This window comes from Ursus americanus, chromosome 4, assembly GCF_024610735.1.
Source record: "Ursus americanus isolate L20-20 chromosome 4, mUrsAme1.1.p, whole genome shotgun sequence".
Taxonomy (NCBI): domain Eukaryota; kingdom Metazoa; phylum Chordata; class Mammalia; order Carnivora; family Ursidae; genus Ursus; species Ursus americanus.
In genome coordinates, this window is record NC_142130.1 from 42,823,572 (window position 1) to 42,847,442 (window position 23,871).

Here is a 23,871-nt window from a genome sequence, read left to right on the forward strand (position 1 = left end):
GTTTTTGGGTATTTTACTTTCCAACACTGTTCATCTTGTATTTTCACTGCCCCAACGTTAGAATCAGCCATTTCTCCAAGGTGCCCTGGTTCTAAATGGTATTTGGAAACCTAGATCTGGGCAGTGAGGGTATCATTGCTTCTGGGATGTCATTAATTCTAGCACCTCAGCAGAGAGAGCTAAGTAATATACATATGCATACTAAACCATGTACACACCTATCCATAATTATTTCTGTATCTATCCATCTGAGTAAACATTCGTATGAACATGAATTCATACTAATATCTCTGGCTTCGATCCCACATTGGATGATTTATTTTTCCCCTCCCTTCTTGCTTATCTGTAAATTCCCTATTTAACAGTATAAGATCTGGTTCCCACAATTCACCATCCTCTTACCTAACTCATTCAGCTCTGCTGTACGTGTAAAGCAAGTTCAGAACTGTACCCCCATGAAAACATTTACCAACTGGAGTACAGTATTTATACAGTTTCTTTTGCTTTTAACCTATACTTTCCAATTAAAATTTGGTTTTCTAGTCACTTAGGTCAGCTTCTATTTTTCCCCACCTCCTTTCATTATTTGTAATAAATTTACTTCTTTTGCATATAGACATTTGGTTGTTTCACTATCATTTGTTGAAAAGACTATCTTTTCTCCATTGAAATGCCTTTATACCTTTGTCAAAAATGAGTTGACTGTATTTGTCACATTTGTGTCTGTTTCTGGATCTCTTTTCTATTACACTTTATGTATAATCCTTTGTCACTACCACCTGCCTTTGCTTGCTGTACCTTTATAGTAAATCTTGAAATTGGGCAATGTGAATTCTTTCACTTTATTCTTCTTTTTCAGAGTGATTTGGCTATTCTGGTTTCTTAGCCTTTTTATATAAGTTTTAGACTAATCTTATCAATGTGTACCAAAAAAACCTGCTAAGATTTTGATTGGGATCATACTGAATCTATAGATCAAATTGGGAGAATTGATGTCTTAACAACATTGAGTCTTTAATCTATGAGCCTCGTATATCTCTCCATTTATTTAGAACTTTGTTTCATGAGTGTTTTATAGCTTTTCACATATCGTGTATAAGTTTTGTTAGATTTATACCTACGTACTTTTTTGGTGCTGTGATAAATGATGCTTTTTTAAAATTTCAAATTCAATTTGTTCATTGCTGGTATATAGGAACACACTTCATTTTTGTATGTTGACCGTATCCTGCAACCTTGTTAAACTCACTTATTAGTCCTAGGTGTTTTTTTGTAGATTCTTTGGAATTTTCTACAAGTTGTCTACCAATAAAGGCAGTTTTATTTCCTCCTTTCCAATCTGTATGCCTTTTATTTTTCTTGCCTTATTGGACTAGCTAGGAATTCCCCTGCAAGGTTGAATAGGAATAATGAGAGAAGATATCCTTGCCTGTTCCAGATCTCAGGGGAAGATTCAGTCTCTCATCTTTACTCTCATATATGTCATATATTTTACTTTTATATATACTATAAATACCCAATACCTTATTACTCTCATTGCTTTAAACAATTATGCTTTAATGTGATTTAAAATAAGCTGGGGGCAACTGGGTGGCTCATTCAGTTAAGCATCCAACTCTTTTTTTTTTTTTAATATTTTATTTATTTATTTGACAGAGATAGAGACAGCCAGCGAGAGAGGGAACACAAGCAGGGGGAGTGGGAGAGGAAGAAGCAGGCTTATAGCAGAAGAGCCTGATGTGGGGCTCGATCCTATAACGCCGGGATCACGCCCTGAGCTGAAGGCAGACGCTCAACCGCTGTGCCACCCAGGCGCCCCTAAGCATCCAACTCTTGATTTCGGCTCAGGTCATGATCTGAGTCGTGAGATTGAGCCCTGGTTTGGGCTCTGTGCTGGGTGTGGAGCCTGCTTAAGATTCTCTCTCTCCCTCTCCCTGTGCCCCTTCTCCAGCCCCTCCCCCACCCCCACTCACATGTGCGCACTCTCAAATTAAAAAAAAAAATAAACTGAAGATTATGGTTTTTCATTTCTTTCATTTCTGATGCTCTTTATTTCTTTGTGTAGATCTAAGATTTTAACCTATATCATATTCCCTCTGCCTAAAAAACCTCCTTTTACATTTCTTGTAGGGTAGGTCTGCTGGTAGTGAATTCCCTTAGTTTTCATTTGTCTGAGAAAGTTTTTGTTTCTCCTTCACTTTTTTTTTTTTTTTAAGAGAGAGCACATGAGCAGGGCAGGGAGGGGCAGGGGGAGAGGGAGTGAGAGAGAATCTTAAGTAGGCTTCATGCCCAGTGCAGAGCCTACATGGGGCTTGATCTCATAACCCAGAGATCATGACCTGAATCAAGAGTTGGACACTTAACCAACTGAGCCACCCAGGTGCCTCTCTCTTTCACTTTTGAAGGTCTTTTCACTGGATATAGAATTCTGAGTTGATAGTTTTTCTTTCAACACTTTACCTATGTCCTTCTGTTGTCTTCTTGCTTACCTGGTTTCTGACAAGTTTGCTGTAATTCTTATCTTTGTTCCTTTATTGTAGGTGTCTTAGTCTACTTAGGTTGCCAGTTCTGTAGACTGGACATCTGAGATCAGGGTGCCAGCATGGTTGGTTTCTGGTGACTGCTCTCTTCCTGGCTTGTAGATGGCCACCTTCTCACTGTGTCCTCCCAAGACCTTTCCTAGTGAGAAAGGGAGTACATGAGCTCTCTGGTGAGTTAAAAGGATACTAATCTCACCTTTAGGACCTTGTTTCACCTTAATTACTTCCTTAGAGGCCCCATGTCCAAATACAGCCATGCTGGTTGTTAGGGCCCAACATATGAATCCAGAGGGGCTTATAAACATTCAGTCTATAATAGTATGTAAGGGTTCTCTTCCCCAGCTGCCTTCAAGGCTTTTCCTGTCTTTGGTTTTTAGCAGTTTGACTATGATATGCCCAAATGTGATTTCTTTTTTTTTTTTTTCCCTCCTTGGTGGTCTCTAAGTTTCTCAGATATATGGCTTTGTATCTATCAGTAATTTTGGAATATGTTTACCCATTATTTCTTCAAATATTTCACCTGTCCCATTCTTTTTCTCCTTCCAGGATTCCAGTTGCAATGCTTGCATTACACTGTTTGATACTATCCCTCAGCTTTTGGATGCTCTGTTGTGTTTTTCATTCTTTTTTCTCTTTGCCTTTCAGTTTGTGTAATTTCTACTAACTTAACTTCAAGTTACCTGATTCTTTCTTCAGCTATGTCAAGTCTAGTGATGAACCCTTTGAAGGCTCTCTTCATTTCTGTTACCATATGTTTTTTATTTTCTAGCATTTTCATTTGAATCTTTATTATAGTTTCCATATCTTTGTTAAAATTACATATCTGACCTTGAATGATGACTACCTGCCCATTAGAGCCTTTATTGTTACTATAAGTTATTTAAAAATTAAAATTCCTTCTCTGGCAGTTCCAAAATCTCTGTCATATCTGAGTCTTGTTCTAAAGATTGATTTATCTTTTTAGACTGTGTTTATTGCTTATTTTTTGGAATGTCTTTGTTGTTGTTGTTGTTGTTGTTGAAAGCCAGGCTTGTTGTACAGGGCAGTAGAAACTGAGGTACATAGGCCTTTAGCGTGGAGATTTGTGCTAATCTAGCCAGGAGTTGGACTACATTTCAAGTCTGTTGGTGCCGTGGTTACTATTGCTGAGGCTTGCTATTGCTATGAGCACCACAGACTTCAATTTACACTAGTAACTTTGTTTTCATCTCCTTTTTTGGCTTCAGGTCTTCCCTTTGTGCTGTTCCCCAGAGAGAGTCTATCTCTTGCGGGTCTCTCACTCGTACGCACTGTTATTACTGGGGGTTTGTTTGCATGTTGGTGGGGTGTGGATGAGGGGAAGCACTCTATAACATTCTGATTAAATCTCAGTCCTTGGAGTGCACAGTACGGGGCAGTCAGAAGAATATCTGCTCCTACTCCTCTGCTCCCATCTTGTATCCATTGGCTCAGTCTGTAACCTTAAAGCTCTTCCCTCTGCGAGGTTCCCTCTCCAATTAAGAGTCTGGAGAGCCCTTCCCCGCAGCTGCAGTAGCTTTCCACTAGTGCCCTCAGGTGGGGCCAGCTGAAGGTTTTTGTTTCCCAAGGGAGAATGGTCTGGGCGGATTTTATAGTGGTTGCTGTTCCTGTCCACCAGTCAGGACCATGGTAGGAACTTTATCTGGATTCTCCCTGATCCCCTCTGTGAGAGCCTGCAAAAAGGTGGGAACTCTGGAGTTTCTAGAGCAAAAGCCTGCAAAAAGGCGGGAACGTCCCTATGACTATGACCCCCAGGTGTAAACTACAACTTCAGTCCATAACAGTAGACAAAAAGATTTTGTCACATAGACTAGTTTCCATTTAGTAAATAAACTATAGCCGTTTCAATCAAGATAGATGCACGTACAAATAGATGGTGTTTGAGCTTTCTTTGCAAGCACTTCAGATCTAAAATGTACTCGGCAGGGAGCCTGGGTGGCTCAGTCGGTTGAGCATCAACTCTTGCTTTCAGCTCAGGTCGTGATCTTGGGATCACGGGATCAAGCCCCGAGTCAGGTTCTGTGCTGGATATGGAGCCTGCTTAAGATTCTCTCTCTCCCTCTGCCTTACCCTACCTTACCCCTCATTTGCATGTGCTCTTTCTCAAAACAAAACAAAACAAAACAAAACAAAACAAAACAAAACAAAACAAAAAAATGCCCTTGGCAGTTGTTTCCTTTTTTTCTGGGCAGTCATGCTCTCCATAGTATATTTCTCCACCCAGTTGATCATGGGGCCTTTTCCCATCTGCTGCATCATATTCTGCACAGGTGACTTTTTTACCTCCTTGTATACTTTCTATAGCCATTCCCAGTAAGCAGTCACCAAGGCCATGGCAGCATTATTCCTCTGGACATCAAAAAGCTACACTTCTGAGCCAGTACCTGCTATGACTTCTCTGAATAGTCACATCCTGGATGTGTTTGATGGGAGCCTGCTTCACCTCTTCTAGTTGGGCATTTTTCTATTCATTATCAGTTTATGGTGTGAGGTACCATACTTTCTAATTATATAGATGAGCTGTCAATATGGTAGAGAAGTTCTCTAGGGCAATCACATGTATTTCTTTGGATAGAAAATACAAGATAAGTCCTCTGACATGTTAGAGGATAAGAGAACTGGAAGAATTCCTCAGGGATAAGCCCATGACAAATTTGTCTTCCATTTTCAGGAAGTGTTTCGGGGTTAAGACACGGCTGCCCTCTATGAAAGATCCTTGGTACCTACAGTTCTCCTGGACCTAGAAGTGCTGCATTCTTCAGAGGGGGCCACTGTAGCCATGGCAGGAAGTACCACCTGGGACAGCATGGTCATTGATGTGCACATGTGGCTTAGTATTCCTGTGGCCCTGACAGGACAGCCTATCCGATGTAGCAGTATGATGGCAACTTGTGGGTCTCATTCAATGACCTTTTGAAAATAAAAATCTAAACCGTCTTAAATCCCATTGCTCACTGGGGAGCCTACTTTCCTCTCCCTCTGCTGCTCCCCCTACTTGTGCTCTCTCTCTCTGTCAAATAGGTGGATAAAATCTTAAATATATATAAATTTATATTTAATATTATTAATAATATGCAGGACAAATCACAGAAAATATCTATCCATATCGAACATTTGTGTCTTCTTCAGCTTCTTTCACCAATATTTTATAGTTTCCAGTGCACAGATATTTTACCTCCTTGATTAAATTTTATTCATAAATAGTTTTTTCTCTTTAATGCTATTGTAAATGGGATTATTTTCTTAATTTCTCTCTCCAATTTTCTCTCTCCAACCCCCTGCAATTTTAGTAAATTAGTTTATTCTAACAGTTTCTGGTGGAGTCTTTAGAGTTCTTGATATATAATATCATGTCATCTGCAGAGAGAGACAATTTTACTTCTTCCTTTCTAATTTGGATGTCTATTTCTTTTTCTTGCCTAGTTGCCATGACTGGCACTTCCAACACTATTTTGAATAAAATTGATGAGAGCGAGCATCCTTGTCTTGTTCATAATAGTAGAGGAAAATCTTTTCAGTGTTGGGTGTGATGTTAGCTGTGAACTTCTCAAGTATGGTCTTTATTATGTTGAGATATGTTCCTTCTATACCCTATTTGTGAAGAGATTTTATCATGAAAAGATGTTGAATTGTGTCAGATATTTTTTCTGCATCTATTGAGATGATCATAGGATTTTTATCCTTCATTTTGTAACGTGGGAGTATCACAGTGATTGATTTGTGGAAGTTGAACCATCCCTGCATCCCTGGAATAAATCCCACTTGATCATGGTGTATGATCTTTTTAATGTATTGTTTATTGATTTGCTGATATTTTGTTGAGATTTTTTGCATTTATATTCATCAGGGATGCTGGCCTATATTTTTCTTTTCTTGTGTCCTTGTCTGGCTTTGGCATCAGGGTAATATTGGCCTTGTAAAATGATTTAGGAAGTGTTCCCTTCTCTTATATTTTGTGGAAGAGTTTAAGAAGGATTGGTATTAATTCTTGAAATATTTGGTGGAATTTACCAGTGAAGTCATCTGGTCTTGGACTTTTCTTTTTTAGAAGGATTTTGATTGCTTATTCAGTCTCTTTACTAGTAATCAGTCTGTTCAGATTTTCTAATTCTTCATGATTCAGTCTTAGTAAAAGTTAGGATATTCATTTGTAGGTTAAGTTGTTGGTATATAATTGTTCATAGTAGTTTGTTATGATCCTTACTATTTCTGTGTTTTCTGATTTTCTCTTTTTTTCTTAGTCTAGCCACAGGTTTCTAGAGATTTTATCTTTTAAAAAAGACAGCTCTTAGTTTCTTTGATCTTTTCTATTGTTTTTCTAGTCTCTATTTCATTTATTTCTGCACTGATCTTTATTTCATTCCTTCTGCTAATTCTGGGCATAGTTATTTCTTCTTCTAGTTCACTGAGATGTATAGTTAGGCTGTTTGTTTGAGATCTTCATTTTTTCTGATGTAAGTGTTTACTGCTATAAACTTCTTCTTAAAACTGCTTTTGATGCGTCTCATAAGTTTTGGTATATTTTGTTTCCATTTTCCTTTGCTTGGAGATGTTTTCTGATCTCCCTTTTGATTTCTTCTTTGCCTCAATGGTTGTTAATAAACATGTTGTTTAATCTCCACGTATTTGTGTGTTTTCCATTTTTCCTCTTGTAATTGATTTTTAATTTCATAACATCATGGTTGGAAAAGATGCTTGATATGATATCAGTTTTTTTCAATTTATTAAGATTTATTTTGTGGCATATAACATATGATCTATCCTGGAGAATGTTCTTTGTGCACTTGAGAAAAATGTGTATTCTGCTGTCGTTGAATGAAATGTTCTGTATATGTCTGTTAGGTCCATCTGCTCTAACATAAAATTTAAGTCCAATGTTTCCATAGTGATTTTCTGTCAGGGCGATGTATCCATTGTTTAAAGTTGGGTTATTTAGGTTTCCTACCATTATTGTATTGCTGTCTAGATATCCCCTCAGAATGTTAGTATTTGCTTTATTTATTTAGGTGATTCAAAATTGGGTGCATAAATTTTTTTTTTAGATGAACTCATCTATTTGATACATTAAATTAGGCAAAGAAAAATATATTCAACTGAGTAGAAAGAAGCACATTCTCATGTACATGAACATACAGCAGTGGTCAAAAATAATGAATTGTGGAATGGTTCCCAAGATTTAAGGCAAAAAACACTCTGTACAGAAAACCAGGCTCCTCACTTCACTGATTCCAGTAGTAAACGGGCTTCCTTATATTCCTCAGCTTCTGCAAGTCTTTTCCACCCTCTACTAACTGCAGAAGATCAGTATATGCAGCTTCCAACCTGTGCTGGCAATCTGGGATCGTTAGCCACGACTCTTGTAGGAGCTCTGTCTGCTTTTTAACTGGATAATTTTCACCATCTTCAGCTTTCATTTTTTGCAATCTTTTCTTCTTTTTGTTTTGCTTTTTTTTTCATACATCATTTTTCTTTGACCAATCGCTTCACCATGGCTGTTTCGATCTTGATCTGCCTCAGCCAAGGACTGACCGTGATCCATTGAGCACCATGGGAAGGAGGGGTGGAGAGCCAAAGGAACCGTGGAGGAAGACCAGGTGTATAAATATTTATAATTGTTATATCCTCTTGATGAATTGACCCTTTTGTCATGATATAATGACCTTTTTTTTTTAATCTCTTGTTACAGTTTTTGGCTTAATGTCTATTTTGTCTGATGTAGGCTAGCTACTCCTGCTGTCTTTTGCCTTCCATTTGCATGGAATATCTTTTTTCCATCACTTCACTTTCAGTCTCTTTGTGTCCTTAAAGTTGAAATGAGCGGCTCATAGGCAGCAGGTTGGGTCGTGGTTTTTTTCATCCATTCAGCCACTGTATGGCTTTTCATTGGAGAATGTAGTCTGTGTGCATTTAAAATAATTGATAGGCATGGACTTATTATTGCCATTTTGCTAATTGTTTTCTAGCTCTTTTGTAGTTCCTTTCTTCCTCTCTTGCTTTCTTCCTTTGTGATTTAATGATTCTCCGTAGTGTTATGCTTTGATTCCTTTATCTTTATTTATTTACTATAGGTTTATGCTGTGTGGTTACCGTGAGGCTTACATAAGGCATCTTGTAGTTTTAACAGTCTCTTTTAAGCTCATAACTTCACATGTGTACAAAACCTCTACATTTTAATACTCCTGCTCCCACAGTTTGTGTTTGATGTCACAATTTACATCTTTTTTTTTAAAGATTTATTTATTTTAGAGAGAGAGCATGAGCAGGAGGGGCAGAGGAAGAGAGAGAGAGAGAATCTGAAGCGGACTCTGTGCTGAGTGCAGAGCCCAACATGGGACTTGATCTCCCAACCATGAGATTATGACCTGAGCCAAAACCAAGAGTCAGATGTTCAACTGACTGCAGCACCCGGGCACCCCACAATTTACATCTTTTATAATGTGTATCCATTAACAAATTATTATTATAGTTATTTTTAATACTTTTGTCTTTTAACCTTTATACTAGAGTTATAAGAGATTCACCTACCACCACTACCATATTAGAGTACTTTCAAATTAAACAATTTATATATACACTTTTACCATTAAATTTTGTAGTTTCATATGTTTTCATGCTACTATTTAGTGTTCTTTACTTCAACTTGAAGTCCTTTTCTTTAAAGATTTATTTGTTTATTTGAGATAGAGTGCACGAGTGGGGAGAGGGGCAGAGAGAAAGAAGGGACGCCGACTCCCCGATGATCAGGAAGCCCAACGCAGAGTGCATCTCAGGACTCTGAGATCATGACCTGCGCCAAAAGCAAGAGTTGGACACCTAACCAACTGAGCCACCCAGGTGCCTCTTGAATTAGTCCTTTTCAGTGTTGGGTATGACATAAGGCTGGTCTAGTGGTAATGAATTCATTAGCTTTGGTTTGTCTGGAAAATTCTTTTATCTGTCCTTGAATTCTGAAGGACGTCTTTGCTGGGTACTCTTGTTTGGCAGGTTTTTTCTTCTAGCACTTTGAATATATCATCCCACTCCCTCTGGCCTGCAAGGTTTCTGCTGAAAAACTTGTTGTCTTATGGGAGTGCCCTTATATGTAACAAGTTGCTTTTCTCTTGCTGCTTTTTTTATTCTCTCCTTGTCTTTAACTTTTGACAGTTTAATGTGTCTTGGTGTGTTCCTCTTTTGATTCATTTTGTTTGGTATTCTTTGGGCTTTCTGGATATACATATCTGTTTCTTTCCCCAGGTGAGGGAAGTTTTCAGCCAGTATTTCTTTGAATAAGGTCTCTGCCCCTTCCTCTCTTCTGGAGCCCCTGTAATGCATGTATTTGTACCCTTATGGTGTCCCATCAGTCCCTTACACTAGCTTCTTTTTTCTTTTTCCTCTGATTAGATGAATTCTCTGCTCTGTCTTTAAGTTGGCTCATCCTTTCTTCTGCCTGATACAGTCTGCTATTAAACCCTTTATTCAATTTTTCAGTTCAGTTACTGTATTCTTCAGCTATATGATTTATGTTTGGGGTTTTTTATTATTATTATTTTGTATCTCTCTGGTGAAATTCTGTCTTTGTTCATTCATTGCTCTCCTGACCTCAGCGGGCATCTCTGTGATCACTGTTTTGAACTGTCTATTGGGTAAATCACTTATTTCATTAAGATTGGTTTCTGGAGATTCATCTTGTTCCTTTGTTTGGAAGATATTCCCATTTCTCTATTTTTCTTGACTCTCCCTGTTGGTTTCTGCACATTAGATAAAGCAGCCACCTCTCCTAGTCTTAACAGAGTGGTCTCATGTGGAAGATGAACCTTGTTAGTCAGCCTCACCCAGGTTCTTGGTTGTCTCTCAAACCTTTGTGAACATCCAATCTGCTGTCCTTGTTCTTAGCTCCCAGTAGTCGAGCATGTACCAAAACCTGTCAGTGTTCCACAGTGGAGAATCTCAGTCAGCACCTAGACGTAGGCTGATTAAAAACTGTACCCTCAGGCAGCGGCTGAGAATGTTTCTACCCTTCCAGGTAGAAACTATGAGATGTGTTTTGCCTGCTCCCTCTGTACTGAATCCAGGTATACAGCCACAAGGGGAGAGGGGTGCTCCTATACCCATTTAAAAATTACTTCTTTGTTAGAGTCCTGTAGGACTTGTGAATGTAAGCTCCATTGGCTTTCAGAGCCAGGCAAACCAGGGTCCCATCCCTCAAATGGTAATCATAAATATTGGGTAACGAGATTGTGTCCAAGCTCCTTCCAGAGAGATGCTAGTGGTTTGGTTTGATCATTGGAGTGAGCTAGAGGGAGAAGGCAGGATGAGGGTCTGTTGGGCACTTCCTTTGGGGAGGATCACAGCCAGCCCCTAAACATGTGCTAAATTAGAAGGACCCTCAGGCATTAGCTGATAAAGTATTCAGTCAGACTGCTTTCAGAGAGACTAGGAGATGGGCATGTTTGTCCGCTCCCTCTGGGCTGAGCCCTAGGGGGATACCCATAGGGAGTGCTCGCACCTCCATTAAGAACCATGTCTTTGTTTCCTATAGTTTTGTGTATCTCACGGACACAAGCCCCAGGGGCTCTCAGAGCCAGTTGTTCTAGGAGTCCATCCTTGGGTAGTTATTTTAAAAGTTGAGGTGTAGATGTGCAGTCCAAACCCTTCATTCCTCAGAGAGAAGCTCCGAGTTGGGAGTTCCCTCCCTGTTGTATGGTGCTGTGCTAGGGATGGAGTTTATGTCAAGAGTGTGTTGCAGCCTTTCCTACACACTTTGATGTGGGTATTTTCTCATTCACCTGATAGGGAAGAGTCCCTCAGCTGGTTTCTAGATTTCTTTCAAAGCAAAATGCTCCATTTGTAGCTATACGTTGAATGCATCCAAGGGAGGAGGGAAGTCCAGGACCTCCTATGTCACCATCTTGGTCCCCTCCTCAGCATTTTCACTTTTTAATTTTTCCCAGAAAGAACTAGAGAAGCAGAAGAGAATTAAGAGGAACCAGCAGCTGGAAGCAGTAGCCAAAGAACATTATGAAAGGATGTTGCTAAGAAAAAAAGGCCTGGAGCCTTGGAAGAGATTGAGAATGAAAAGCAAGCAAAACATCCAGGTATGGTGTCACACACTTCCTCCCAAAATTACAAAGTGGACTTTTCACATGGATTAAATACCCAGTTAGGATATGAGGGTTGTTTGGTGATTTAAAAGCCAAAAATATAAGCTAACTGAGTGTATGTATTTCTTTGTTTTGGATAAGAGTTCAGATTTGGTCTTCCAAGACAGAAAAGGATTTCTGTAACTAGATAGGTTGGAAACAAAATGAATAGATTTTTTATTAAAGACTTTCAAAGTAAAATGAATAGAGTCCTCTCAATTTTAGCCATGTTTCTCATAAAGAGGAAATAATTACCATAATTTACCATATTAGGTTTCTGTTTCAATAAAGTTGCATAACAAACAGCCCTCAAAAATCAGCAATTTAGGGGGGCGCCTGGGTGGCACAGTGGTTAAGCGTCTGCCTTCGGCTCAGGGCGTGATCCCGGCGTTCTGGGATCGAGCCCCACATCAGGCTCCTCCGCTATGAGCCTGCTTCTTCCTCTCCCACTCCCCCTGCTTGTGTTCCCTCTCTCGCTGGCTGTCTCTATCTCTGTCAAATAAATAAATTAAAAATCTTTAAAAATCAGCAATTTAGGCATTTATTGCTTACACATCTGTGGGCCAGCTGTGGATTACATTCAGGTCTCTCCACAGCCTCTTTCTGGCTTCAGCAATAACTCGGGCCATGCTTTTCACCTGGCAAATGTCTCCTGGGCAACAACTAAACCCAATGACGCAAACCCACACGATACCTCTGCTTGTATCATGTGCACTAACATTTCATTGGCCAAAGCAAATCAGCCAAACTCAAGGTCATTAAGAGGAGGAAAAGGTTCCATCTACTTCATTGGAAGGCACTGTGAAATCACATAGGATGAGTAGGGATATATAATCCTATTATAGGGAACAATAACCTACTTTGCCACCCTGAGATATATAAAATTAAATAACATTAAATTTCAGACTTACCCAGTGCAAAGGGCAGGGCATTTTTTTTTTTTTTAAAGATTTTATTTATTTATTTCACAGAGATAGAGACAGCCAGAGAGAGAGGGAACACAAGCTGGGGGAGTGGGAGAGGAAGAAGCAGGCTCCCTTTTTTTTTTTTTTTAAAGATTTTATTTATTTATTTGAAAGGACAGGGCATTCTAAACTAAATGATCAGAAGCTCAAAATAGATGAAATGTTATTTTTAGAATTATTTAAAAATAAGCACAGTAATCTATTCTAGTTATGACCACTCTTACTTACGCATTGGCCAGGTTAGTATTAAAAAGTAAAACTAGCATTTTGGGTTATGAAAACCAAATATCATAGGAGTCCCACTAAACTGAGTAATGCTGCAGGTTATATCTCTGTGAGCGTGAGGTAGGCTCCCTGCCTATTCATTCTTCATTCTCTTTGTTCTCTTTCTGTTTTTTCACTTTCTTCCTTCCTTCCTCCCTCCCTCCTTCCTTCCCTTCCTTCCCTTCCTCTTTCTTTCTTTCCTTAACTTTTCCTTCCTTCCTTCCTTCCTTCCTTCCTTCCTTCCTTCCTTCCTTCCTTCCTTCCTCCTTCCCAAAATGCCCTTCCCATTATTTTTTCTCTGTCCCTGATTTTTTGTCTTCAGCCTCCTTACCATTGGTTCTGGAATTACTGAGGATTCCGGACTGGTGAGGAAGCCCATTTGTGGTGATCAGGCCTGAGGGCAAGAGGATCCATCTGTGCCCCAAGCCATTGCTATTTTGCTGTGGCTTTTTCCTAGTGGCAGGTCTCACTCTCTAGTCTTCTGAGTGAATGAATCTGGAAATGAAATTTGAATTGAAATTTTCCTCTTGCAGTACACTACTACAAAGATCACTTGCTATCCAACTGAATGCTTCTAGTTTGTGTTATCTGGCTTTTGTATATTTGGGGGGGGGTTTCATTTATTAATACATAAAGGAAAAGCAGACAGGGAGTGGAAAGATTCATTCTTATATTCCTATCAGCTCTTCTTTTTTGGTCCTTGTTTTTGACTGAATACAATTTTAAAAAGGTATAAAATTCTGAAACAAAATTGAATCTATGGGTGAATAACGAAATCAAATTTTTTTAATTTATTAGAATAAAAAGCAGAAACAGGAGTTTGAGCTCAAAGTGACCAACTATAGGCTTTAAATATAGAAAAACCCAATTAAAATAAAAACAGGAAAACAGATCTGAAACCAGCATTTTCTGTTCGTAAAACCTGTTTTCTGTTCATCTGGAGAACTTATAAAAAGACACGTTCCTGGTCCCACCTCCAGGTATTCTCAGTAGGTCTGAGTTGTTGGCTGGTGTTAGGGAATCTGCATTTTTAATCAGTAGCCCAGGGGATTCTGAGTGGTCTGAGCAACACATTTTGGGAATCACCTCTCTAGCTTATAACCAGTGTATTTGCTTCCTATTGCTATTACAACAAATTACCACAACCTTAGCAGCTTAAAATAACACATTTATTAACTTAACACTGGACATGCCGGACCAAGGTCAGAATGTCAGCAGGGCACGTTCCTTCTGGTGGTTCCAAGGGGGGTGGAATCTGTCTCCGTGCCTTTCTCACCTTCTGGTGGCCACCTGCGTCCTGTTGCCCTCTGCCCCCTCCTCGAATCACTCTGCTCTCTGCTTTCATGTCACGAGTACTGTGGAACCCTCCCACCTTCCTCTGACAAGGATTCTTGTGATTACATTCGGGGCTCTGGCATATCATGCAGGATAATCTCCCCATTTTACAGTCCTTCACTTAATCATAAGCAGTCTCAGGTGCCACACTGGCCTCCCGGATGGTCATCGTGTCTGATAAATAGGACTGTCAAGAGATTCACTCGCATCATTCCCGTTCACGGTGCCGGGTGGCTAGGCAAGGCTTAGAAAAATGTGAAATTGTCTGCAGGATTGAGAGAGAAGGGTTTTTCCCTCCTGCCTCTTAAATGAGTGTAACAGTTACCTTTTAAAACTCATAAACTCTGAGTTACATGTTTATTTTGATAGAATGATGGTCTCTGAACCTTTTAAGTTGGTAAGACATTAAATTATTCATCATGTTATTTTCCTATCAAATGGTTTTGTGGTTTATTGATAATGTCTAAATTTCAATGCTGGTGACAGCTCATATTATAAAACTAATTGAAAGAATTGGCATTTCCTCAATTAGATGGTGGTTAAGTACATAATAGGTTTATTATGGAGTTGCTGTCCAAGCTCCAGGAGAACAAACTGAGAATATCATCAGTGCACTTCAAACTTGATGCAAGTGAAATAATGGCTTTGGAGGTTTACTCCATTTTCCTAATGACCAGCCCATCACTGTGGTCTTCGGGGAGTCAGCGCTGAAAGACTATGCGTGATGTGAATCTAAAACTCCCATAAAATAGGGTCAGTAGTCAAAGCTCTTAGGACATAGCCTGAATGTCCTTAAGATTATTCCCTCTATAACTGCCTACATGTAGTTTATAGTCTCATTTGCCAAGGTGATATATATTTCCTTAAATGACTAAACATATAAGGAATAATTTCCTTTTCTCATTTGAAAAATTGTCCAGGTGGCCAAAGAACATCACTGTTTGGCTCTACAGAGGAAATGCCTGCTGTCCTGGTTCCAGTATAGTCAAGAAATCCTGTCTAGGAACACAGCCCGGGCTGATCAATTCTATTGCCAAATATTGCTTAGGAGAGTTATCCGGAGCTGGCTACAGGTAAGGCCACAGGGAAGGAAGCTTTAAATACATGTCTCTGCTCAATTCTGTGTAAGAAAGTTAGATGCAATCCAGATGTCCATAACCTTTGTTTTTGCAAGAACAATATAGAATAGTCCAGTTCCTTGCTTTGAAATGAATATGAAAACATCAAATCAATTCTTAGTATAAAACATTTTTCACAAAGTGTCCATAAACTGTTTATAAACTGTAATGTATCATTATATAGCTTTTGTTTCTATACTCATTTCTTGTTTCTTGTCCCATAATTGCTCAAGTGATTTTACTAGAAACCTATCCCCTCAGGCTTAGAACTGTTTCCACACCTCTGCTTCCATTGTTTTAATACATTGCAAAGGATATTATCTTGGCTGCCATGTTATCTTTTTCTCTTTATGCCCCCAGTGTCCTTTGTTCTTTTATATTTGTTGCAGTTCTCTTTTGTACTGTTTATTTGCTCTAATTCTTTGTCTGTGATACTGTTTGTCTCATGTCTCCTCCCGTCCTCACCCCCAGTATCTGACTCATGTGGAGGAGGAAGTACGAAAACTACGTGTACGTTTTCTTCGGAAGAAGATATTCAGGGCCTGGTTTAATGTGGTCGGGGAAGCCAAGCTCGATTCCCAGAGCAAGTATGAGATTGCAGTGGAGCATCATGACAGGTGAGGTTGCGATCGCTGAGGAAATTCAGACTTCACAACCGTTCTGCAGTGTATTCTATGCCCAGCATATGGCTGAAAGATGAGGTGGGGGCTGGGAGAGCTGGACACTCAAAGATACCAGACAGCAGGGAGAGTCCCAGCTCACCCACTGACTGTGTGGAAACCCCTGGAACTCCAGGGTCCCCATCTTAAAATGGGGAGGAGGAGGATGCCTGCCTTTACAAGGGCTGTCCAGAGGGTAAAATGATAAGAAATACATAAACACACCTGAGCAAAGTGTACTCGGTACTTTATTAGTCGCATAGGTTTCTCTTTGAAGTTCAATTGTGAACATTTACTATGAAAAATAACACAAATATAGAAGAGTGCTTAAATCATACAGATACAGCTTAATGAATTACTGTCAAGTAGACATCCATGTCACCACCACTGAGGTCAAGAAATAGGACACTGCTGGCCCCTAGAAATCCCCACGGGCTCCTTGCCAATTACAAGCCCTGCCCTTCCCTCCCAAAGGTAAACTGCTCTCCTGACTTTTATAATGAGCACGTCCTTGGGTTTCTTTTCACTTTGACCTAAGGATGCAGCCTTCAAGGCTGTAATTTTGTGTTGCTGGGTTTGGAACTTTATATAAGTGGAATCATAGTGTATGCCGTATTAATATTTATAATACAGTGATGTCTCATTTAATCCAGTGTCCTTGGGGAATAAGCTCTTCTATATACGTTTATTCTTGCTTTTCTAATTTTAAGTATTTTGGATAGAAACGTTCTAAATTTCATTACATTCTTCCCTTTGAGAGTAAACAAATGATCTGTGTTTTGATGATCAGTAGTCATTGCTTACGAGCACAAGTGGTGGCCATAAGCCTCCAGGCTCTGAGGGGGGAAGACTGTCGTTTAGGTGGAGAAGTGACCCCTTCCTCACTACACCCAGATTAATTTCCAAGAGTCTCATGCGCTACCGACTGAGCTAGCCGGGCGGGTCCCAGATTAACTTTTGGTTGCTTTGTTGTCATTTGCGTGTAAGTGCCTGTGCGAATGTCTGGCTTTTATAAAAGTGTTCCTATCTTACCGCTAAGGTGCCCACCACCAGCAAACCCTGCTCACCCTTGTTTACAGGTTACTGAAATCTGTGGGCTGAGAAGACACTAAGCAAGTTGATTCTAATGTGGTCTGAAGTAAAATAAGCAATGAGGGAGGGTACTCAGAGGACTTGCCTTTGAATAAATGCTTCACTTTGAAGGTTGAAGTTTAAGACTCGGGGTCTGTGTGACCCTGGACAAATAACCTTTCGGAGCCTCCCCATTCCTTTTTTGTAAAGTGAGGATAACAACAGAACCCATCTTAAATGGCGCTGAGAAGACTACAGGGTAGTCTAAACAGGTAACATAGTACCTCGCTTAACAAATGTCATTGTTCAAGTGTTGTTGTTAAACATCCTGTTTGTCCACCTTTATCTTCTTTCTGTTTCTCAGCTGAAAGACTCCCTGCGGCGGCTGCCTGATGTGGCACAGGACAGCTAGAGAGGGCTTTCACACACACCAGAGAGGAGGGGGGCAGTGTCAGTCTTTCCATTTTCAGGCAAGGAAACTGAAGCTGCAAGCAGGTCGACTGCCCAAGGTACACAAATAACAAATGGTGGAGCCTGGGCTCGGAGTCAGGCTTTCGGACTCCCACCCACTCTCTTCTTGCTGAAGCCCGTCTCCTTCCCCAGTTTTCTAATTCAGTCTTATTTGTAAACTGTAACATACAGTAGTAAGGTAGTGGTCCTATTCAGGGTCTGAAGTTATGAAATCAGGGTGGGAATCCATGCACTCAACAAGAAATAAATTCTCAGCCAGTGTCTAGTTGATATAAAAGCATCACCAAGGGGAGCCTGGGTGGCTCACTCAGTTGGGTGTCTGTCTACCTTCCGCTCAGATCATGATCCCAGTGTCCTGGGATCCAGCCAAGCCCTGCATCGGGCTCCCTGCTCAGCGGGGAGTCTGCTCCCTCCCCGCCCATGCACTCTCTCTCTTTCTGTCTCTTTCTCTCTCAAAAAATAAAAACTTAAAAAAAAATTTTTTTTTAAAAAGCATCGCCAAGACTTCATGGCTTTGTCTTTGCTCCATTCTCCATGGCCAGCCGCACTGGCCTAGCGTTCCTCAGAAGGCCTCGTGCCTTCTTCAGAGCTTCCACACAACCTGGATCAGTGCGCCTCCCTGCCCAGCCCATCTCCACATCTCTGTCTGTCCATTGTCCTGCCCTGTTTTCTTCATAGCATTGAAGACTCTCTGAAATTACACACTTCACTGTTTACACATTTGTCATCTGCCCTCCCCCACAGAAGCACTACATCTTGCTCACTACTGTGTTCTCGGGGGGATCATGCCCAGTACAGGTGCACAGTAGATACTTGGCACATAAATGAATGGATCTATTTTTTTTACAGGAGAGACACTATTATTTAGTCACGGGTCTTTTAAAAGGAACTTTAACATTTAAAAACTGATATTCAAGTTCTTATTCAGTGTTACATGAATGAAAGAATATTAGCTAGAAGAGCTGTGGGTGAAAGGGAAGGAAGGACAGACATTTATTAGTGTGAGGCCTCATCTTAAAATTGCAGTAATACTGAGAAAGATGATCCTAATAAGAACATGAGGTGTAATCTTACAGATTTATTATCACTCCTCAATATGTTAATTTATAATGATATATAGATTTACAATTCTATAAATCTGGAATTTTATACTTGACAGGACGACGAGATTCAGCCAGACCTAAGTGTCTCATCAGTACTTCCTGTGTGGCTCTGCAGCCAGAGCTCAGCTGTATGCTTGTCCAGCTCCGATCGCATGAACCAGTACTTACATTTTTGTTTTAATCCTATAGATACTGTTCTGTTTGTTTTACATATGTGATGGCACTGGATAAATGACATCTCCATGACCGAGCAATTATTATTATTGTTATCCTCACTGTTTTGTTTTAATTCCAGTATAACTAATACACAGTGTTAGTTTCGGGTGTACAATATAGAATTCAACAGTTCTACACTACTCAGTGCTCAGAACAAGTGCACTTTTTTAATGAAAATTAAAGGGGTTTATTAGAGAAATCTCAGAGCCTTTAATATATTAAATGTGCACTGTGAGTCTTTAAGGGAATAAGTGTGTAGTTTTTGCTAAACTTACTATTTAAATTCAATTTAGTTGACATATGGTGTATTATTAGTTTCAAGGGTAGAGTTCAGTGATTTATCAATTGCATGTAACACCCAGTGCTCACTACATCAAGTGCCCTCCTTAATGCCCATCACCCAAATACCTTATTCCCCCACCCACCTCCTCTCTAGCAACCCTCTGTTCCCTATAGTTAAGAGTCTCTTGTGGATTGCCTCCCTCTCTGCTTTTATCTTATTTTTCCTTCCTTTCCCCTATGTTCATCTGTTTTGTTTCTTGAACAGTAAGTGCACTCTTAATCCCCTCACCTATGTCACCCATCCCCATACCCTCTCTCCCCTGGCAACCACCAGTTTGCTCTTTGAATTTAAGAGTCTGGGTTTTGTTGTTGTTATTGTTTGTCTCTTCTTTATTTCATAAATTCCACATATAAATGAAATCATATGGTATTTGTCTTTCTCTGACTTACTTTACTTAGCATTATACCCTCTAGATCCATCCATGTTGTTGCAAATGGCACGACTGCATTCTTTTTATGGCTGAGTAATATTCCATTGTGTATATACCACATCTTCTCAATCTGTTCTGTCATGTTGCTTCCATATGTGGCTATTGTAAATAATGCTTCAGTAAACATAGGGGTGCTTCTATTTTTTCGAATTAGTGTTTTTATATTCTTTGAGTAAATACCCAGTGGAATTACTGAATCATAGGGTAGTTCTATTTTTAATTTTTTGAGGAATCTCCATACTGTTTTCCACAGTGACCGCATCAGTTTGCATTCCCACCAACAGTGCAGAAGGGTTCCTTTTTCTCCACAGCCTTACCAACACTTGTTATTTCTTAGGGTTTTGATTTGCATTTCCCTGATGATGAGTGATTTTGAGCATCTTTTCACGTGCTGGTTGGCCATCTGTGTGTCTTCTCTGGAGAAATATGTCTTCATGTCTTCTGCCCATTTTTTAATTGGATCATTTTTTTGTGTTGAGTTGTATAAGTTCTTTATTTTGGATACTGACCCCTTATTGGATATATTATTTGCAAGTATTTTCTCCATTTTGTAGGTTTTCTGTTTTGTTGATTGTTTCCTTTGCAGAAGCTTTTTATTTTGATGTAGTCCCAATAGTTTATTTTTGCTTTTGTTTCCCTTGCCCTAGGAGACCTATCTAGAAAAATGTTGCTATGGCTGATGTCCAAGAAATGACTGCCTATATTCTCTTTTAGGATTTTCATGGTTTTGGTTCTCACATTTAGGTCTTTAATCCATGTTGAGTTTTTTGTATGGTTTAAGAAGGTGGTCCAGTTTCTTTCTTTACCCAACACATTTGTTGAACAGACTGTCCTTTTCCCATTGCATATTCTTACCTCCTTTGTTGAAGATTAATTGCCCATATAATCATAGGTTTATTTCTGAACTCTCTATTCTGTTCCATTGATTAGATTGTTCCATTTGTGCCAGTGCCATTCTGTTTTGATTACCACAGCTTTGTAGTAGATCTTGAAATCTGGGATTGTGATGCCTCTAGTTTTGTTCTTTTTCAAGACTGCTTTCACTGTTCGGAGTTTTTTGTGGTTCTATACAAATTTTAGGATTATTCTAGTTCTGTTAAAAATGCTGTTGGTATTTTGATAGGGATTGCATTAAATCTGTAGATTAACTGACTTGTATGGACATTTTAACAATACCTGTTCTCCCGATCTTTGAGCTTGGAATATCTTTCCATTTGCTTGTGTCATCTTCCATTTCTTTCATCACTGTTTTATAATTTTCAGAGTACAGGTCTTTCACCTCCTTAAAGTTATTAGTAGGTATTTTAGTATTTTTGGTGCACTTATAAATGGAATTGTTTTCTTAATTTCTCTTTCTGCTACTTCATTACTGGTGTATAGAGATGCAGTGGATTTCTGATATTGAATTTGTATCCTGCAACCTTATGAATTCATTTCTCACTTCTACTAATTTTTTGGTAGAGTCATTAGGGTTTTCTATAGATAGTATCATGTCATCTGCAAATAGTGAAAGTTTTACCTTCTTCCTTACCAATTTGGATGATTTTTATTCCTTTTTCTTGTCTGATTGCTATAGCTAAGACTTCCAGTATTATGTTGAATAAAAATGGTGGGATTGGGCATCCTTTTATCTTGTTCCTGATTTAGGGTGAAAGCACTCCATCTTTCACCGAGTATGATGTTAGCTGTGGGTTTTTCATGTATGGCCTTTTGTTCTTTCTCTCTCTTTCCTTCCTCCCTTTCTTTCATGTCTGGCCTCTATTATGTTAAGGTATGTTCTCTAAACCTACTTTGTAGAGAGTTTTTATCATGAATGGATGTTGTACACTGTCCAATGCTTTTTCTGCATCTACTGAAATGATCATGTGGTTTTTAATCCTTTCTCTTGTTAATGTATCACATAGATTGATTTGTGAATATTGAACCAGCCTTGCATCCCAGGAATAAATCCCACTTGATTGTAGTGAGTGATTTTTTTAATGTATTGCTGGATTAGGTTTACTAGTATTTTGTTGAGGATTTTTGTGTCTATGTTCATTAGAGATATTGGCCTGTAGGTGTCTTTTTAGTAGTATCTTTTTGTTTGTTTGTTTGTTTGTTTGTCTGAAGTAGGCTCCAGCCCAGCGTGGAGGCCAGTGCAGAGGTTGAACTCACGACCCTGAGATCAAGAGTCAGATGCTTAATGGACTGAGCACTCCTTTTTTGTAGTGTCTTTGTCTGGTTTTGGTATCGGGGTAATGCTGGCCTCACAGAAGGAATTTGGAAGCTTTCCTTCCTCTACTATTTTTTGGAATAGTTTGAGAAGAATAGGTCTTAACTCCTCTTTAAATGTTTGGTCAAACTCACCTGTGAAGCCATCTGCCCTGGACTTTTGTTTGTTGGGAGTTTTGTGGTTACTGATCCAATTTCATTGTTGGTAACTGGTCTGTTCAAATTTTCTATTTCTTCGATTCAGTTTTGGGAGGTTATATGTTTCTAGGAATTTATCCATTTCTTCTAGGTTGTCCAATTGTTGGCATATAGCTTTTCATAATATTCTCTTACAATCCTTTGTATTTCTGTGGTGTTGGTTATTATTTCTCCTCTTTCATTTCTGAGTCCTCTTTTTTTGTTGATGATTCTGGCTACAAGTTTATCAATTTTATTGATCTTTTCAAAGAACCAGCTCCTGGTTTCATTGATCTGTTCTATCATGGGGTGTTTTTGTTTTGTTTTGTTTTTATTTTATTTTTAGCTTTGATTTCGTTTATTTCTGTTCTAGTCTTTATTATTTCCTTCCTTCTACTGGTTTGGGGTTTTGTTTGTTCTTTTTCTAGCTTCTTTAGGTGTAAGGTTAGGTTTGAGGTTTTTCTTGCTTCTTGAGGTAGGTCTGTGTTGCTGTAAACTTCCCTCTTGGAACAGCTCTGGCCACATTCCAAAGATTTTGGAGCACTGTATTTTCATTTTCATTTGCCTCCATGTATTTTTTGATTTCCTGTTTGATTTCTTGGTTGACCCATTCATTGTTCAGTAGCATGTTATTCAACCTCCATATATTTGTGTTATTTCCAGATTTTTTTCTTATGGATGATTTCTAGTTTCATAATATTGTGGTCAGGAAAGATGCATGGTATGACTTTGATCTTTTTGGATTTGTTGAGATCTGGTTTGTGTCCTAACATCTGATCTGTTCTGAGAATGTTCCATGTGCACTTGAAGAGAATGTGTACTCTGCTGTTTTAGGATGGAATGTTCTGAATATGTCTGTTAGATCCATCTGGCCCAATGTGTCATTCCAAGCTATTGTTTCCTTGTTGATTTTCTGTTTGGATGATCTATCCACTGATATAAATGGGATGTTAAAGTGTCCTACTGTTATCGTATTACTATCGATTACTTCCTTTATGTTTATTAGCTGCTTTATGTATTTGGGTGCTCTCATGATGGGTACATAGTTATTTACAATTATTATATCTTCTTGTTAGATTGTTCCCTTTATGATTATGTAGTGTCCTTGTCTCTTTTTACACCAAAACACATGGTAATTAAAATGGCAAAAAGGTAGTGATAAAGAGTTTTTAAAGCAGCAAGAGAAAACAGTTACATACAAGGGAAACCCCATAAGGCTATCAGCTGATATTTTCAGCAACGTTGCAGAAGGGAGTGACAAAGTGCTGAAAGAAAAAAATCTGCAACCACAAATATTCTATCCAGCAAGGCTATCTTTCAGAATAGGAGACATAGTTTCCCAGAAAAAAATTAAAGAAATTCATCACCACTAAACCAGCCTTACAAAAAATGTTAAAGGGGATTCTTTGAGTGGAAAGGAAAGACCATAAGCAGGAGTAAGAAAAGCAGGAAGCACAAAAGCAGTAAAGTTAAGTATATCTATAAAAATCGGTCAAGAGATTCACAAAATAAAAGAATATAAAATATGACACCATTGACATAAAACATGGTAGTTGAGGGGAGCAGGGAGTAAAAGTTTAGTGCCTTTATAACTTCAAACTTAAGCAACCAGCAACTTAGTATAGACTGCTACATGTAGTAGAAGATGTTACATATAAACCTAATGGTAACCACAAATCAAAAACCTGTAACAGATATGTAAAAAATAGAGAGGAATCCAAGTATATCACTAAAGAAAGCCAGCAAACCATGAGATAAGAACAAGAGAAGAAAGGAACAAAGAACTACAAAACAACCATAAAATAATGGCAGTAAGCACATACCTATCAAT

The 23,871-nt window shown here is 39.0% G+C and overlaps 1 protein-coding gene and 2 pseudogenes across 2 annotated transcripts in view; 1 reads left to right on the top strand and 2 right to left on the bottom strand.

Annotated features, from left to right (window-relative positions):
• CCDC191 (coiled-coil domain containing 191) overlaps window positions 1-23,871 on the top strand; it is an 82,048-nt gene that overhangs the window by 52,745 nt on the left and 5,432 nt on the right. For both annotated transcript variants that reach the window (XM_045785140.2, XM_045785141.2), the window contains 3 exons: window positions 11,489-11,632; window positions 15,162-15,314; window positions 15,831-15,976. In XM_045785140.2, the coding sequence (XP_045641096.2) occupies window positions 11,489-11,632; window positions 15,162-15,314; window positions 15,831-15,976 (443 nt within the window). The remainder of the gene's footprint in view (window positions 1-11,488; window positions 11,633-15,161; window positions 15,315-15,830; window positions 15,977-23,871) is intronic.
• On the bottom strand, window positions 4,402-5,562 carry LOC148110240 (ATP synthase peripheral stalk subunit b, mitochondrial pseudogene; annotated as a pseudogene).
• Window positions 5,946-11,493, bottom strand: LOC148110241 (tubulin-specific chaperone A pseudogene; annotated as a pseudogene).